The sequence below is a fragment of the Prunus dulcis genome, chromosome 7, assembly GCF_902201215.1.
Source record: "Prunus dulcis chromosome 7, ALMONDv2, whole genome shotgun sequence".
Lineage (NCBI taxonomy): Eukaryota > Viridiplantae > Streptophyta > Magnoliopsida > Rosales > Rosaceae > Prunus > Prunus dulcis.
Window position 1 is genome coordinate 19,180,648 of NC_047656.1, and position 18,607 is coordinate 19,199,254.

At 38.2% G+C, this 18,607-nt stretch overlaps 3 protein-coding genes across 3 annotated transcripts; all 3 read right to left on the minus strand.

Annotated features, from left to right (window-relative positions):
- Positions 1 to 5,636: 5,636 nt before the first annotated feature.
- LOC117633637 lies at positions 5,637 to 6,877 on the minus strand. The gene has a single exon (XM_034367300.1). It carries the CDS (start codon positions 6,547 to 6,549, stop codon positions 5,827 to 5,829), a length of 723 nt encoding a protein of 240 aa, XP_034223191.1. The 5' UTR covers positions 6,550 to 6,877; the 3' UTR covers positions 5,637 to 5,826.
- A 4,813-nt stretch (positions 6,878 to 11,690) lies between these two features.
- On the minus strand, positions 11,691 to 12,901 carry LOC117633636 (transcription repressor OFP8). The gene has a single exon (XM_034367299.1). It carries the CDS (start codon positions 12,812 to 12,814, stop codon positions 11,894 to 11,896), a length of 921 nt encoding a protein of 306 aa, XP_034223190.1. The 5' UTR covers positions 12,815 to 12,901; the 3' UTR covers positions 11,691 to 11,893.
- Positions 12,902 to 16,853: 3,952 nt separating this feature from the next.
- On the minus strand, positions 16,854 to 18,521 carry LOC117633628 (polyol transporter 5-like). Its single transcript, XM_034367289.1, has 2 exons — positions 18,327 to 18,521; positions 16,854 to 18,232 (listed from the first exon to the last, which is right to left on the minus strand). The coding sequence occupies exons 1-2, from the start codon at positions 18,451 to 18,453 to the stop codon at positions 16,854 to 16,856; spliced, it is 1,506 nt and encodes a 501-aa protein (XP_034223180.1). The 5' UTR covers positions 18,454 to 18,521.
- Between the last annotated feature and the right edge of the window lie 86 nt (positions 18,522 to 18,607).

The window sequence follows — 18,607 nt, forward strand, 5'->3', positions numbered from 1 at the left end:
TATGATCACTTGTACCATATAAATGTTGGTTTCACCTACGATGCATTTAAATGTTAAACTCCATATGCCAACGAGGTATAGTTTAGTAGAAAATACCATTGACTTGCAGACCAGATGTCTCAGATTCGAACTCCCATAGCATCTTAGTTGTGTGCATGTGTGTGAGAAACTCTCTCTCATCTAGTTTAGATTATTGCTTGTACTATAAAAATAAAAAAAAATAAAGTCCATATATTTGATTTATTCCCCTTTGCAATCAAGTTCGAATTCTCCTTCTCGTATATTTTAGACTATCGTCTTTATATACATAAAATAACTTCATATTTGATTTAATAAAACTAGGTTATTATTAAAGATCTTCGGAAAGAATTATTGTGTATACATATATCCATATTTACTTATATATACATGTTTACTAATCCGGAATTGAATTGAGGAGGAGGAATTGAATCAAGGAGGAGTTGGAATGAGGAGATTTAGAATCCGGATATTCACATTGAAGTTGTTTACTAAACCAAATGGAATCGAGGTAAAAGTGGTGTTGATTCCGTATAAGTTGTTTACTAAATTCCCATGAATCGGAATTGAAACTAGTTTGATTAGTAAAATACTCTTGTTTTTTGGTCAAATTTGAAATTTTAAAGAAATATGTAAGGATATAATAGGTAGAAAAGATGGATTCCTGATGTGTTAGTTATTCAAGAATTAGAATACACATCCCACCAAAGAGTCCAATTCCTCAAAAATCAGGAGTTGAATTACTGATCTTGTGTGGGTTCCACTTGCATTTGCATTCATCAATGTGAAGTAAACACAAGAGTAATCCATAATCGAAATCCAACTCTTTATATTGATCCCAATTACGAATTAACCTAGACCTAGAGACCATATATCATCACATGTATCCGAATTGGGGCCGGGAAATGAGAAAGTAAAAAGTGATTGGAAAAGAAAAGAAAAGAGAAGAAAAGAGAAAATCATGTTGGCCAAATAAAAAGGTCCCCATGGCCGTGGCCATGAAGATGAAAGTGGCCATCATGATCAGGTTCTTATATCATATCTGTATATCTTGTTCTGCATATGATGATTATGATATATTTTTAAAAAATTTGGTGATGAAATTGCATTAATTGTTATCCTTATTGCCCGAGCTATAACTGGGCCTTTATATCCTCATCAATTACTCGGACCACCATGACCTTTTGAGCATTCGCAGAATATCCACCACAACTTGACCTTTTCATCAACATTTACGGGTATAACATTTATGACCATTATTCTATCAATATATATATAATTAAAGTCATTTTCATGTCTGATTGTTGAAAATAATTTGTGAATCAACAACAAGGGTCGGTGTATCAGTTTCAATTCTAAGTGATCACGACTAACTTCTCAATTATTTTTGTGTGTGTGTGTGTGTTGTGTATTGACAAAGCCAATATAAAAATGTGTGAAGCTGTGCATGAATGAGACAAGTACATTGATAGAATATAGAGGGTGTTAGTTAGGGTTTAATGATTTGTTGTTGGCGGGTTTTATTCCGACCGATTGGAATTTATGAAGCATGCATACAAATACAAATCGAATATTGAGCTTCTGCATATGAAGACAAACTAGCTAGTTGTATATAAGCACACACAGAAGAGAGAGAGAGAGAGAGAGAGAGAGAGTATCAACATCTTGATTGAAGGTTTTCTCTACTTGTAAAATCCCAATCAGGAGGACCAGCAAGTGTGGCCTACTAATAATTGCCTCGCAGCCATGGCCCATGAGATCCCATAATGCCATATTTAATCAAACTCCCCATAATTGCTACTCCTCCTTTTGCTGCCGACTATTTTCTCTAATCATGTTTCATATCCTTATAATTTATAAATATGTGATATATATATATATATATATATATATATATATACCATGAATGAATGCATCCCAATTGATAGGAAATTGAAGGTTACTAAAAGAAGGGGGGGAAAAAAATCCCAATGTCATTTTTAAAGAAAAAGATGTCATAATGAGATAATGTGAGAATTTGCTCTCTTATGGGTTAGAGCATTCAATCTTGCATGCTTCATGAATCGCATCTTATCCCAAAATCAAAATCAATTCGCAATGAAAAAGTAATTAAACTTCTTACACGCACATGTAAAATTTTGTAACTTTTCAGTGTAGTACATTTCTTCAGATCCACACATATGACCGACTCTCGTCAAGTCTCTCAACCACCTTGAGGTTGAGTTGGGTTGAAAATTAAGACGTAAATGGTCCATAACACGTGATAGCCAGACGTATAGTATGTGTGGCAACCCCCGTCACAGCTTTCCCCAATGTACGTATACACATGGGGCACATGCTCATCGATTTAGACTGCCAATATTTTCATAGATTTACAGCCTTTATTATCCGTGGTCCAATAATATTCATTACCCTAACTGTTCTGATTGAGTGCCCTAAAATTTCCGCAGGACCATTAATTTCCCATCACTTAAACATCATCAAATGCATAAAGTAAAACTAATTAGTCAAAAAAGGAACGATCCTAGTCTTGTGGTTAAATTACTAAGTTTAGAAAACCCAGAGAGGAGATGGAAAGAGCAAATTGGGTAAGGCCACTAGTCACCAGAGGTTGGCATGAAAATGGATCTGAATTTTATGTGACTTTATTGCGTAGGTATGAAAAGGGCAAGACGTGCAGGCGCGAGGGCGTGTGAGTAAGAACAGAGACGACTCGTCAGAGGCATTAGGGAATTTCGAGAAGGACATGACACCTTTATATTGTACACACATCATATATTCCATCTCTCTCTAGTCTCTACTCTACCTTATACCTTTGCTACCTAACAAACATATATCTATACTAGTATACTTCTTCTTCTTCAAGTATCTACCTAGCTAGCTACATATCGATTATGGACCACCACTTGCAACTTGTCTTCTTCAATCATCCATCCTTCCGCATGTTATGGGATTCCAAAGTTGAAGATTGCACTCAGCCTCCACTTTCCTCTTTCGTGAAATCTCTATTTCCAATTCTTTCATAATATCTGAGAAAATCTTACATATCTATATCTTTCAGCTTATAAATGATCATAATAATTATTATTAAGGACCAACTAATCACGTGATCTCAATGTGATGAGGAGTTGGCGATACGAGGGAGTGTCACTATTATTTGTTCTAGCATCGAACACATGGAATGATATGATGTGAAACAAGACTAGAAGATCATTCCCCAATCAAGTAGCCACAAAATTGTTTGTGTAAGCTAGACGTTTTTCCAACGTCGATCGTATAACATTTAATTTCATAGCCGCCGGCTTTGAGTAAACCAAACCTTGTCATTATCAATCTATCTTAAAATTTGTGGTTATATATACATGCACACAAGAAGCTAACCAGGCTAGAAGAATGTGTGTGTGAATTTGCGTCTGTCAACTCATGAAATATGTTAATCTTGTCATCAATTAGTCAATTTAGAGCTGATTTATATGATCACATAGAATCAGACACTCACTACAAGCCTGCATATACATATCAATTCTAAAGACCATAAACTCCAAACCCCTTTTCCCCCATGTGACCCTAGCTCTAGTCACCCAGCAGGGCTTTGAGAAAGACAGCAGTAAAAAAGACGACGGTTCTTTTTCTTTTTCTTTTTCTTTGTAACTGAGCAAGTTTTGTTTGAAGGAGTGAAAGCATGCATATGTCTAAAGAGAGCTGCAGACTTGCTTAAAGGGGAGAGAGAGAGCCAACTTACTTAACCCACTTGCTCACTTTTCTAGTGGCACATATAATTCGCCCCCATCTTCTTGGAATCTAAGTGGATCTTTGCGAATCTTCCCTGGGTTTCAAACCAGGAAAAGAACAAAATTCTCATGCGTTTTGAGTTCCATGTTTGCTAGGGTTCCAACTTGGTAATTCATGACTCATGAGATAGTTTGCAAGATGTGATGTATTGTTGTTGGGTTCCACCAAAAGTCTAAGTGGAGAGATAGATCCAAAGATTCTGTCATCGGTGCGCACCATTTTTCATCCATCTCATCATTCTTGTACTTTTTCTTCATTAGACACAAAGCTCAACCCTAGACATCAAAATCACTTGTTACAAGTCACGGACACATGTTTGCATGCTGCTGGATTCATCTTCTTTTGGTACAACATTTGTCTAGTTATAAAGGTTACCTTCAAAAAAGAAAACACTAACAAATGTGGAAATCATAAAGCTCAACGCTATACAGATATATTGAGGCCTAGAGGAAAATCATAAAGGAAGTCATTTTTATATTCAGCACAAATCATTTTGGTTAAATCTCTATTTTACTTAACTTTCATATAGAAATCATTTTTCACACTTCATCGATAACTTTTTCTTATATATAAAATTCTATTTTTTCAAAACAAAATTCTTTATGTAATCATGACAACGTGGGTGAGTCATTCTATAGTGTGGGTCTTATCTCATGCCCTGGGCGACACAGGGCTAGGACAAATTACTTATATCTTTAGAAAAATGAGTGGGTGGTTAGAAACACCAAGATATGTAAAAGGCCCCTCTATGATCGATGATCATAGAAATTCATAGAAAAATGAATAGCGAGTTAGTTAACAGAATCAGCGGATGAGTTGTGGTTAGAGGTGAAATGGCCCATGAATCTAAGAAATAGTGAGAATTTGCTCCTTTCTCCTTGGTCCAAAGCCCTTGGATAAAGTCTTATCTTTTAATCATATGATCAAATTAACCAATTTAATTCAATGATTAAGAGATAAGGTCTCATCTAAGGGCCTTAGATGAGACCCTCACTATAGAATTCTTGCAGGGTTGAAGCTATTTGGGCTAGACCAAAAACAAGAATAACAATATATATATATTTGGGCTAGTCTCTATCTGAGCCGACTAGAAGTTAATTAGATGAGTTCAAATGGATCAGAAAGATGTTTTGCCCAATAATGAGATTCGGCTTGTATATGAGCCCAAAAAGATCAATTGAAAATTAAGCCCATTAATCTTTTTACTGTCCGGATCATGTTGCCCATATTCAGCCCGCATCGCCAAGCATCATGTGCAACAACCGCTGTAATGTAAACTCAGGGAAAAAAAAAAAAAAAACCATATGGATTTTCAGGAAGAAAAAGAAAAACAATCAGGATTATTGAAGTTGCCAATATAATTGGTTCGATTCAATTGAATATAAATTGTTGCAACCGGATTGATATGGGGTTCATTTGGTTTGAAGGGTAAAATTTGTGTGTTCTCCAGTGTATTTTAGAAAAACTAAAATAAAAATGAACAAACATACAAACATCTAGGTTAGGAAGGAAACAACAAGAAGCATCCATTTAAGCTGCTAATGTCACCCAATTAGTATCCTCATTAGCCATTAGCATGCAACCGTTATTCAAGTAAAGAATTTGCCCCACATTTGTTAATTTCTCACTTAGACCATATGTTAGGTCCGAATATTCGGAAGGGGAATAAAATTACCATTAAATTAAGTGTTAGTTGGTATAATGTATATACATAACATTGTTACGCGAAATTAAAGTTAGTTGCGGTCTGTAAAAGCATCAGTGAAAATACTTTGTCATAAAAATGAGATGAGGTGATCACATTCCAAGTTAAATCCATTAATGAATAATAATAAAAAAAATCAAATTATTTAGACAGAGGCTGTCACACACACAGAAACAAAAATGTCAACCGACCACAGATAGAAATCTATGAAGAACAAGAATACACAACTGACTTGAGAACAAATAGAATGTAAAATACAAGAACTGAGAGGTTCAGAATTTAATTACTGCTAACAATTTTGGTTCCTTTAATTAGGACATCATCAGAGACCTTGGCCTCAGCCTTGACTTGATGCTGCGTGCTGGTGTGGCTGCTGCTGGTGCTGCTGGACCAAAAAACTCAGCATACACGTCCATGAAAAACTTGTCCACAATTTCTAAATAGGCAGGGCAAGTGAGCCTAGAATAATAATGAAGAACCTCTTCTATGTCCAAAACATGATCCACATTGCTCATGTCAAGCATCTCCATCTCCTTTATCTTCTGTGCCACCAAGCAACCCTCTCGAAGCTCCCTCGATTCCTTAGGAACAGTTTTCGTCTTTTCGTCTCTGTTCTTGATCACCATCCTGTTTTTATGATCATATTTCTCATAATTTGTATTGATCTTTGCAGGAGGAGGACTTGCATGATAAGCATTGAGCTTGGTGAAGCTTGTTGGGCTCTGAACTTCTTGATGGTGGTCTTGTAATTTGGTGGGTGTGGAGATAACTTTCTTCTTGTTTGATCTCCTCATCTTTTCAATTTCGGAATCCCATTGGTCTGTGAAGTCAGTGTACAGCTTGTCCAAGTCTTTGTAACTTGTGGTGTGGAGATTGTTGAGGTCAACAGCATTAGCATATTGAAAGGGGTTGTTGTAGACAGGAGGAGATTTTGGGAGCTTTTGGTAGCTTCCTGCAGAGAAGAAATTCTTCAAGTTCCCGAGGGTTTTCTGGAAGAACCTCTTGGTGTTGGAAATGGGATTCCTAAGCAGCATTGGTGGCACTTTTGGTGGGTGTGCTGATTAATTAAGTGGGAGGAGTTGGGTTTTTTTATTTTTTCTCAGTGAAAAATTGAGGAGAGAGACTGAGAGAATAGTTTGAAATTCTTCTGTCAGTGGTTTTGGGTGATGATCTGAGTGCAGAAGGAAGGTTTCTTTATACAGATAGCAGAAGCGGAGGAGCCATGGAAGGTTGTTTAACGTTGGATGGAGAAAAGGGAATAAGTGCTCCTCCTCTCTTTGGCTTTTTTCCCTTTATGTTTCTTTGTCTCCACACGCTCCCTTGCTTCCTTGTTCTTTTTGGAAAATATGTTTCTTTCTTCGTTTTGGGATCATGATGACGAAATGAAAGATATATTGAAGCTAAAGGTGGTGTCTTGCTTCTTTACATATATATAATAATAACAATGTTTCGTTGCTTTTACTTTTGAAGGTGGAGTAGGTGTGTAGGCTCTTCAGGAAAATGAAAGGAGCGGGTGGTTGTTAGACCGAGTCTCTCCTCGCGTAAAGGGAGTGAGCACAGCACACTATCATGGCCAACTTACATGATTTACATTTTGGTATTAGCTAATCTTATTAATCACACTATTATGACCAACTGACTTGACTTGATTCATATTTTCGCATTAACTAATCTTATTAATCACACTATTATGACCAACTGACTTGACTTGATTCACATTTCTGCAAGCTAATCTCATTAATCACACTGTTATAACCAACTGACCTGATCTATATATCCGCATTAACTAATCTCATTAATTACCTTTCCTTTTTCTACTCCCATATACACAACCATATGCCTATATGGTATAAAAAAAAAACTATTATGATATTTAAAAAGTGTTGAGAATGAAATCAATCCCATCTAGATAATGACATTTTAGCTTCTTTAATTTCCTATTTTGGTTCTTTAATTGGTTCTTGCAAACGGAAGTTTCCAAATTGATATACTCTTCGTACCCTTTATTGGGTAAGAGAAAGCCCAATGATTCGGTTTCCACTCACTTGAAAAGTGCCCGTCTCTACCATCCATCCAAAGGCTCCAAAAGCTGAAATAATACATGGGATGCTTTTGGTTTGTGGTTCTCCTCCAAGGTTAAAATGGTTGTCTAAGATTTGTTTAATTGAAATGAGACATGAGCAAAAGCCTTAACCAATGTCACACAAAAGAGAGGAGAAAAATTAAAACAAACCAGCAAATTACAAGGCGAATGTAGATGACCTTACGGTTGTTGGGGTGGCCAAATATTGAGAGTCAGTGAGAAGAAAGTGATGCAGCAGCAGCTGATGAGTGAAAATGACTGAAGAACAGCTCATGTATCATATCATAGGTCTAGCAGATGGTTTGGCCATTCACAGCATGCCACAAGTCGTTCTAGAGTTGGAACCAGTCTCTTTCATCTCATCAGTGACTCAGTCCTCCTAGCTTACCCTGGGCTCAAGATCACTGCTGCTGCTTAAGGCTAACCTAATCACATGTGACATGCCTATGCCTAACACTTGTTCCACTTAAACCATAAACCCCAACATTCTCCACCACAAACCATAAATCCTAACAAAACCCTAAATTTTAATACCATAAATCAAGTATTAAATTGATCATCTGTCTTAGTTACATATTACTGTTATTTATTTGTGAAAATATTTTATTTTTTAATCTAACTTACGGAGGAGATTCAAATTTAAGTGCAATGGAGCGAACTCATTATCATGAAACCATCTTATTCAAAAATGAAACGCTTAAATGCTCCTATATTTTTCTAACCCTGGGCGATCCCATGTGCCCAACCTCATGTGGGCTTTTGCAGGGTTTAATTGTGTGGTTTAATCTCCTCCCAGTCAATCTCTCCTCCCAGAGCCAGTCTATAACAAGAAAAGCCCAATTCACCTGGGAATATGTGAGTAAGAGAGAGACAGGGCACAAGAACCCAAAATATGCTTGAATTAATGAAAAATCGTTAGCCCAATGGAGATGCAGAGGTATGAGCATGAAGAGGCTCAGTAACCAAAAAAATGCGACCATTAATGCAAATATAGGCCAATGCAGGCAACCCTCAAATGTAACATCATTGGCACTGTAAGACATTCTTACACTCTGCCTGCAGGCTGCAGCTTAGCCCTCCAATTTTATTGGCCCATCATAAAAAAATCCCATGCCTCTCTGCTTCAAGTTCATAGAAGCAAGAGAAGCCAAATCTCTCAGTGTGTAACATAGCTATCAAAGTATCAGACATGGAAATAAAAGCCATGTACATACATTCTACCCCAATGGTCCTCCACTCCATCTTCAAAAATATCAGATCCACTGTTTTCTCATTCCATTGTGTCATCTCTTTCATTTCAATTTTAGTTTGAAGCAAAACCCATTTGCCCCATTTCCCTTCCCTTGAAACAGACGTATCAGTTTTCATGGAAAAGCCACCACTGCTGCTGCTGCCATTGACATCTCAGTTTCAAGGGCCTTTTCGAATGGAAAGTGACCTCATCTGCATAACAAAACAAACCAACCCTTCTTTTGCCCTTTCCCTTTTCTGTATACACAAAATTGCCAAATTGGGTAACATTTTTTCTGTAAAGTTTGGTTTTCATTTTTGGTCAGATCATGAGGCTATGAATGCCTGTTGGTAGGTTTCAATCTGAATTTGAATGCCGAAAGATGTTGGAAGGAGGCTATGCTGCAGACCTACAGCTAGCTATATTTGATGTTAGGGTGGTAGGGTGTGCTTGGTTGGTCTTGGTTCTGTCTTGCCTCTGTTTTCGATCTACAAATCGAATCAAATTTTGATTCCATTAACTAAGCAGTAAACAGTTGTGGTTGACAACACAACAAAAATCAATGGCCCAATGATATATCTTTGTCTGGCTTGCAGAACAACAATTTTCAAATATTAACAATATGGTTTTCTTGTCCACTGCCATTATGCCAGTAATCCTAGTCAATTGTATGGATATGAAGCTCACAGTGGATTGTTAATCAAACTTGCAAAAGAAGGTGGTTGGCTACTTATTTCTTTGTATGGGACAAAAGCATATTACTCATCACATTTTCTTATCAATAACTATAGTATATACCATATGCCATTGTTTTTTATTTTTTTTTTCCAACTTGTTTGACCAACCATTACACAAAACCAACTTGTAAGTTTATTTTCTTAAAAGACTTAAGAGGGAAAACTCAGAGAAATGGAGTGATTATAAAATACTACGGTAGTATGGCAACGTGATACATCTTATATATATGTTATAATATAAGAGGATATTTATTGATACCATTCCTTAAACGGGAGAAAATAAACCATGACGTTTACTTATATTATAACTCGTGTACAAGATATAACACGTAACCACGCTACTGTAGTATTCTATAATCTCTCCCGAATACGAAGACTTCAAAAGGAGAAAACACCAAAAATGTTCAAATTAACTCTAGTCTTTTTATGTAGGGAGAAGGTAGGCTGCATGTAGTACAACAATAATGTTCAATCACAAGAACTTACCTTTAGGGGTCGTTTGGCACGGCGGACTGTCATGGACTGGACTAAATCCTGGGACTGTCTCGGATTAACTCGGATTGGCCTAAGCTGGATTAAGTACTGACCTACGTTTGGTGTTGGGTCGGACTAAGAAGCTGGATTGTAAAAATAGTGAAGACCTATGTTTGGAGTTGTGTCGGACTAAAAATAATTATTTTAATATTTAATTTTAATTAATAAATTCTAATATTTAATTTTAATTAAGGCTTTTTTTACCTAAAAATAAATAAAAAGAAAACAAATAAGTGAGTATGTGGTGGTTTATTATCTTATCTCTAGTTAAACAAACAATTCAACCACGCACTTCAAACCATATTATCTTCTTCTTATTTTTTCTTATTTTTTTTCTTTTTTTCTTTCTTCCTCTTCTCCCCATTGACTTTTCTTCTTCTTCCTTATCTCAGGCCCGTTTCTTTCTTCCTCCTTTCTTATTCCTTCCAAAGCTTCTTTTTTTTTTCTTCTTTCTTCCTTTCCAGGCCGTTCCTTCTATTTCTTTTTTTCTTCCTATTCTTTCCTCTCTTTTCTTCTTCCTTCATTCCTTTTCACTCTCTCTTCATGCTGCACCCCAACTTTTAAGAGAGCCATATCCACTTCTGGATATGTGGTGGCTGCAAACACCCACCCCTTTCTCTTTCTAGTTCCACTAATTAATGGTTGTTGAACTGAGTATGTGGTGGCTGTTTATGGGTGGTGATGATGCTTTGTTTGACTAATTGGGTGGTGATGATGGTTCGATTGGGTCTCTGGCGGCTGGTTATGGGTTTGATGGTGGTGGTCTGACAGAGATGGCGAAGAGAGATGGTTCTGGGTTTTGCGGGGGGCTGTGGTGGCGAAGAGAGATGGGTCTGTGTGTGGCTTACGGGTGGTGGTTATGAGGGAGAACAAATTCGGGGGAGAAGAGGGAGAGCTGGGCAGTGCCAGAGTCTGTCGATTGGGTCTGGGGTGGTGGTGTTTTGATTCAAGGCGTAAGGAAATCCAACCGGACTCGTGTGTTCAAAATAGCGATGGTGCTATTTTGCGAACTGCATTTGGGGCTCACTGAATTAGACATGCGAGTCCGGTGATTTTTTCACTGTTGGACTATGCAGTCTCATTTAAGTTAATCCCCTTTCTTACCAAACATGGGTTTTAAGTGTTATTTAACACAATCCAGTCCAGTGAGGCATAGTGAGGCCTACCAAACATGCCCTTAGGGGATTTTGAAAATTGGATTTACCTTTTTGTATTCTTTTGGTGCAATCTTGGAATGAAAATTCAAAAAGTCCAACCACTGGGAAAAATGAGAGCAACTTTATGTGATCTAACACTTGGTTTCCCCATCTTATTGTCCAAGTTGAAAAAGTTTCATCCCACACTCAAAAAGTAATGGAAACATCCAAAGACTTTTATTTTCCTCCTGATATGCTTCCCTGAAACAATCTTTTTCAAAAGCATCATGGAAACTGCCACACCATGTTCATGTCAAAAGCAATTGAAATGCTACCTCTTCTTATCTTCTTCTTTCTTTCTTTCTGCTTCATATTTTCAAACAGCAATGTCTTTTCTATCAAATCATAAAAGAGAACAAGAAAATAAACAAGTACTAACCCAGAAAAGCAGTAGAAACAAACAGGAATCTAAAGGCCACTTTTAGTCCGTTCAACTCTAAAACAAACAGATTCACAGTTTCTAAGAATGATAAACAAAAACAAAAATTCAAATACAGAGAAAGGTAACTAGAAGTTAGAATTCTAACTATTTCTTCCTTAGAAAAACACAGATTACAGAGGAAACAGAGAGAACAGAGTAAACAGAGAGGGTTTTCTTCAAGATCCCCAGTTAGAGAACAGAGCTTCCCAAATCTCAGTGAAAACCTCAAGAATAACTCTATGATGAAGCGACGAATTCAGTGACAGAAAACACTGCAAAAGCTGCTCGAGATCCTGGGCTGAAAATATCTGCTTCTCAACGATCATTTCCACCATTGATGTCCTGAAGTCATTGTACGGATCGCTCGACTTCTTCACCACCGCAAAGCTATCCTTCACTTTTCCTTGTATCGGAAGCAGACCCACTTCAGAGCTCGCTCTTCTCCGGCTAGTACTGTGTCCGTTTCGCGGAGGACGACGTCGTAATCGGGACCCAGATGAATCAGAAGAGTGGCTCTTTGAAGAAAACAGAGTATCTGTCTCGTCCTCTCTCTTCTCGTCATCGCTGCTCAACCACCACCCTTTGTAGTTATTACTTTCAAAAGAAGAAGAGCTGAAGGGGAAAAACTCGCTGCTCGGCTTGTTCTTCTTAGCATTGCTCGTCTTCTTCTTCTTCTTCTTTTTCTTCTTTTTCTTATCTCTGTTTTTTCTCTGTCTGAAGCTCTTATCATGGTGGTCGTGGAAAGGGTTTAAAGCTGCGAAAGGTGAGGCTGGAGGGCATGTTTGGCCATCAGGGTTAAAGGGCTTAACAAAAGGTGAACAACGTTCAAAAATTTTGCGTCTTGGGAGCATGACATCTTTGGTAGAGATGACACAGTGATTGTTGATGATGGGTTGGTTGGGGTCTGAGCATTTGGGTCTGCAAATGGAGGGGAAGGGTCGAGCCACCTGCTTAGGAGGCTCAATGGTGGGCAAGTCTTGCTGGTTTTCAGGCAAGAACACTGCTTTTTGGATCACATCCGATAAGTTTCGGGATCGGCAGGAGCCAAATGAGGAGCGGAACATGTTAGAAAGCTTGAGCTTGAATCGGTTTTCCATTGGAGAGAGCTATGGAGAACAGAGTTTGAGAGAGAGAGAGAGAGATAGAGAGAGAGAGAGAGAGAGAGATGGAGGTGTTTGGATGAAAGGGGGTATAAATGCATGAGAACCGAAAGTGGGAGTGTTTTGAATGGTATTTTAAATGGAGTCTGAGGAAACTTTTTGCTGTTTTTGTCTTCTTCTTTGTCCTGAACGAGAAAATATTGGATTGATTATACACTGTTTGTTGTTGACCCTGTAGCTACATTCCTTTTTCTTAATTTTGTTTTTGGGGTTTTCCCTAGGTTATGACATAATGAACCAACTTTAACCCCCAACTAATCTTTTGTTTTTCTTTCTGTTTTTGGTGGTTTCCACCAATTTGAATCTTGCCTTGAGAATGAATGGGAAATTATTACTTAGATGTAGCTTACTATAGCTCTGAAATTGAATCCTATGTATAAAGATCTACTCGTGTGAAACCGCAATAACATTATTTTGCTATTTTTGGTCAATTATGATATGTCACGCTTGATGACTTTTCTATATGCAAGTATGTGATTGGATGGCTGGGATAGTAAAATTGTCCTATCCCCAATTCACACAAGTTTTTCTGCAAAATGAGGGGTGTTTTTAAGTCAATGTTAGTTTTAGTATTTAAGTAGAAACTCTACGAATGAAATCATGTAGTATAAGATTGAGCATAATATCAGAACATACAACCTAAGCAGAGGGTCCTAAATGTACATTTGCCTGCATTATTAGAGAGATATGTAGTAATATTCTCATGAAAAACTAAAGATAGCCTAGTAAAGGTGTTTTAAGTTAATTTTATCAAGTAGTTGCGATTCTGATCTTATTCTTTCTCATTAGACATGGGCTCTGCCGTTTGGAACTTTGAACGTTTCAGTGTGTAGCCAAAGGGGGATGCTTGGGAAGTTTTCAATGGACAAGTTAGAGAGGAATAAAAATACGTTAGTGGAATAAAAAGTCACTAATATAATGAAATCTGAGGCCCCTCTGGCTCTGGCTCTGGCTCTGGCTCTCCTGAGCCCTGTGAGAAGAGAACCTTTGCTCTTGTTGTTACATTATTATTTTAAAAACAGGGTTTGCAGTCTTGCAGAGGGACAAGGACAAGCACCCTTCTCAAACACACAAACAGAGATATGCATGAAGCATGGAAATGGAAGGGTGATTAGGCAGGCAACACCTCTCCTCTTTATTTCTAATTGTAGGCGCAGTCTGGCTCTATAGCACTATGCACTCGTGACCCAATAATTCAAATTTGTGCTGCTAATTAAGCTACATATATATTACAATTATTTATATGAAAATAATAAAGAATTGCTGCTTAATTAGTAATTATTTAAGCTATTAAGCTATATAGAGTATATGCTTTGCCTAGTCTATATGTCCATGAACTACCAATTTGATTTATTATAGTATATTTTCCTTGCCTAAACACGAATCTATTTATGGGCAGGGACGAGAGGGGTCCCAGGCCCTCTCTCTCTCTCTCTCTCTCTCTCTCTCTCTCTCTTCCAAGCCATTTCACTCTACTTTTCTCTCTCTTGAACTTGATGTGTGAAAGCTGTAAGTTAAAAGTTTATTTCTTGATTTTTACTTTAGGCTATACTGGGGTCTGAAAATGATTTTCAAAAAGCTCTACAAGAACATGTAGTGTTTATGCTCTCATTCCCTTTATTTTTGTATTTTGGAAGAGGGCCCTCTAACCTCAATTACTGCTCTGCCACTGTTTCTATGTACAATAATATTCTGCAAAACCATGCATTTTCTCCATTTCACTCTTGAAATGGGAAGAGAGTTTGCATCAGCAATCAAAAAAGGAGAGCTGCATAAAAAGGGGTGCCCTGGAAAGTGGAAAGCCACCCTAAACATGCAGGTTTGTAACCCACCACCACCCTGGTTCCATGCATATTTTCATATGAAAGAGAGAGTGAGATTTGAAATGTGAGATTCAGAGTGGAGGACAAAGGTTATATTGTCACCTTTTCCATGTTGTATATGGGAAATATTATTGTTTTATCAGCCTTTTGATGTTTTCAATCTGAATTTGGTTTTATATCTCTTGTCAACATGTTCCTGTCTGCTTCCAATTCGTCGACTGGGTAAAAGACAAATTGAAAGGACCTAAAACTCTTGGCTGCACCAAAGAACTTGAATTTCATTTCATTTCATTACTGAGTTATTTGGTACGTTTCAATTTTGCCAATAAAAACAAACAAGTACATGGGGTCAAAAACCTGTGTGCGCATTATATAATATGATCAGTCAAGATCCATTGCTCCATCTATAAATCTCTTAATTTGAAGAGCATCTCAAAGTCTTAGAAGCTTCCAACAGCACAAATACATATCAAGTAGGGCAGGTCCTTAGCCTTTACAACCAAGATTGCTCATGCAACCAAAAGCTAACAGACAGTCTTTCTGCAGTTGGATTCATTTTTCAAGTGGAAGTCAGCTCAGTGACAAGAAGAAACCTCTTGGCAGGACATAGATTTCCTCATCCACTACTCTCACTTGCTTTCATGCTTTGGTTATGATTATAAAGGCCACGCCACAGGCTCTGAAAATTTCAAACCAATTTGATCTGGACTTGCAAAAAGGGTTAGTGTTTGACATTTTTGAGTATGACTTTTGGGTGAAGTTATGGGTTCATTTGTAGAAAATGAGGGAATATTTTTGGAGCAAAACAAAGACAAGGGCAATAAACCAAACCATGAGACAAGTTTGCATAACTTCATGGACCCTAATTTTATGTGCAATCTCTCAAATTCAGATGGATATATGTTTTGTTTTGTTTAGGTTTCGAAGTTGCAAATTTGGCTGCCTTTTTCAAATCAATCTAAGGAGGGAAAGATGTCAAGCCAATTATAGGGATGGAAAAGTAAAAGGGTCATGACTCATGATAAAAGCATAAAAACTTAGGAATATTACTGTTTTGATATTCTCAGGCAATAACACAATGACACGTAGAAAAATTATTCTACCTGTCATTGCATTATTGCCCAGTTATTAGAGTTTCTCTCCATGAAAAGTGGTTTGGGCCTTTTTTTTTTACCATGTCCAGTAACTCAAGTCAATCAAACTTCAGTTTTTGCATAGATCTACCCGTGAACAACTATTTTTGTCTTGCTTGTTTGTCATCCTCTTGTCTTGTCTACGTTTTATGTTCCCTCTTGTTTTTCACACTAGTGAACAGAGTGGTTATACAGTTATTGGATATTAGTCAGTTCTGATATGATCTGTTTATTTTGCAGCCTATGTCTCCCTCTCTGTAGAAGTGATATCAGTGCGACTCCGGCGGGCGGGGCTAGCCCGAGCAAAAGGCCCCATGGCCCCTAATTTCGTTTTCAGCAATTAAGGCTTGTTAGGACAAACACTGGGCTCCATTAGCCCAAGTAACGGCAAAGGTAAGACTTGCTTGGACTGCAGGCAAGATGACTTAATGCTGACGTTATTGTGACGTCAATAGCTAATTTAAATAACAAAAAAATTAATTTTTAAAAAACTAAACAATTCATATTTTTTTAAAAATTATTTTAAAATACAATCATATTCTTCACTTTTCACGTCAAAATTCTATACAAATTCATCTTCTCATATCTCATGTGAATAATGGTTGCTCTTGGCTTGCCATGACTATAGGTAGAAAACCGGAAAAAAAAAAAAAAAAAATTGCTAAGGCAGGCACTATTCATATGAATAGTAACAACATTTGCCTCCCTTTGTCTTTTGCCATGACAAATGGATGGAAATGCTCTTAGTAAACACTTTAATCATTTGAGTAACAAACTCCTTACTCTATAACACTACGTAAGTAGTTTGACGCGTAAAAGTTGTCTCGTGTTACCGGGTATGTCACTATGGGTTTACTTCATCCTTACTTCGAACAAATGTTATTTTGTAAGCCACTTATTATTGCAGCTCTTTTACTTTGATATTTTGTGAAGATACAAAAACACTTTCAAGTACCGTAACACATTATAATGCATGATTAGAATAAGAACACAGTCACTACATTATGGCAACACAATTAACTACATTTCTCTCAGTTCCCTTACCCTATTGGCAATGCTTGTATCTCTATCTTCAAAAAGAGCCCCCATCTGTTCTAAGGTCTTGCCTTTTGTCTCTGGCAAAAAGAAGTAAAAGAAGACCGTACCAACCACCACGATTCCCGCAAACACAAAAAACATTCCACCAAATGTTATCTTATTAGAAATGGTTAGAAACGTCATTGACACCACCCCGCTCACCAACCGGTTCATTGATATGGCTAGGCTCAAACTTTGGGCCCGTAATCTCATCGGAAAGATCTCCGATGAGTAGACCCAAGTTATTGGGCCAAGCCCAATTGAAAAGAACGAGACATCGGTGCAAACAGCCATGATACATAACGCAATGGCCCACGTTGGCTTGGTACTCGAATGCTCGAGAAACTTTGACCCAAGGCCCAGCCCAGCTAACGAAATCACCATCCCGGCACAACCTAGTAGCAAAAGGGGCCGCCTCCCAAAGCTGTCCAAGTAGCTGGCCGAGAGGAACACGAAGGACGTCTTGGCAAGGCCCATTATCACATTGACACCGAAAAGCTGCTTTCTGCTATGAATTCCAGCAGCCTTGAACACTTCCGGACAGTAGTACACGACGGCGTCGTTTCCAGAAGCTTGCATGAAGAAGTTGATCCCAATGGCAGCAATGAGCATCCGACGAATGGGCTTAGAAGGATGTACCAAAAGCTCCTTCCATGCCCCTCGTCCATCTTCATGGGCCGTTAATGGGCTTGTGCTAGGTGGTAAAGCTAAAGCAGCCTTGCTAATCTCCTCGAGCCTCAATTGAGCTTCCTCTTCAGAAGCAGATGTTCTGATCAGCACCTGTTTTGCTTCACTTAATTTGCCTTTCATCACAAGCCAACGAGGGGACTCAGGCATGGTTATGACCCCCAACCCTATACCGACAGCTGGCACCGCGGCTAACCCTAGCATTAATCTCCAATTCATGTTTGGTGGCAGGCCAGACAAAGCATAATTAACTATGTAACCAACTAACAGGCCAAATGTGATGAACACCTCAGGGAGGGAGGTGAGGAAGCCCCGGCTCATGGCGGGCGAGAGCTCTGCGGTGTAGACTGGGGCGATCATGAGGGCGTAGCCGACGCCAATGCCAGCCACGGCACGTCCGGCCAAGAGGAATAGGTAGGATGTGGCTAGGCCCATGAGGAGTGCACCTATTAGAAATGTGCATGCGGCTAAGACTATAGTGTAACGCCTACCTATATAATCAGATGTTTTCCCGGATGCTAGCGATCCAAATAAAGAGAACATGTTTAGGGTTCCTACCAAGATTTCCACTTGGGTTGATGTGATCTTGAGGTTCTCTTTGATGCAAAGCACTGCCCCGCTCATCACTCCAATATCTGCACAATTTCATGCATTTTTTTTGGGTGAAATTGAATAGAACTTGTTAAATTAATCCAAAACTACAAAATAAAAAATAAAAAATGAACTTACCATAACCCAACAGAATGGAGTTTGTAGAGGCCAGAAGAGCGCAGACGATGGTGTATTTGTTCATCCCAGTCCCAGCTTTTTCAGAATTGGCCTTGGGATTTTGGTGTTGAATTTCAGCCACATCCATTTTCCTCGGGTACTTTTTTCTTCTTCTGAGAATTTGTAGATGAAAATCTGTGACTCACTGGGGGGTTTTTGTGGGTGGGTGAGTAAGAAGCTAAGAGTAAATGGGTTTTGTTAGGTTGCAGAGGTGGACCAAAATTGCATGAGGCATGAAGAAC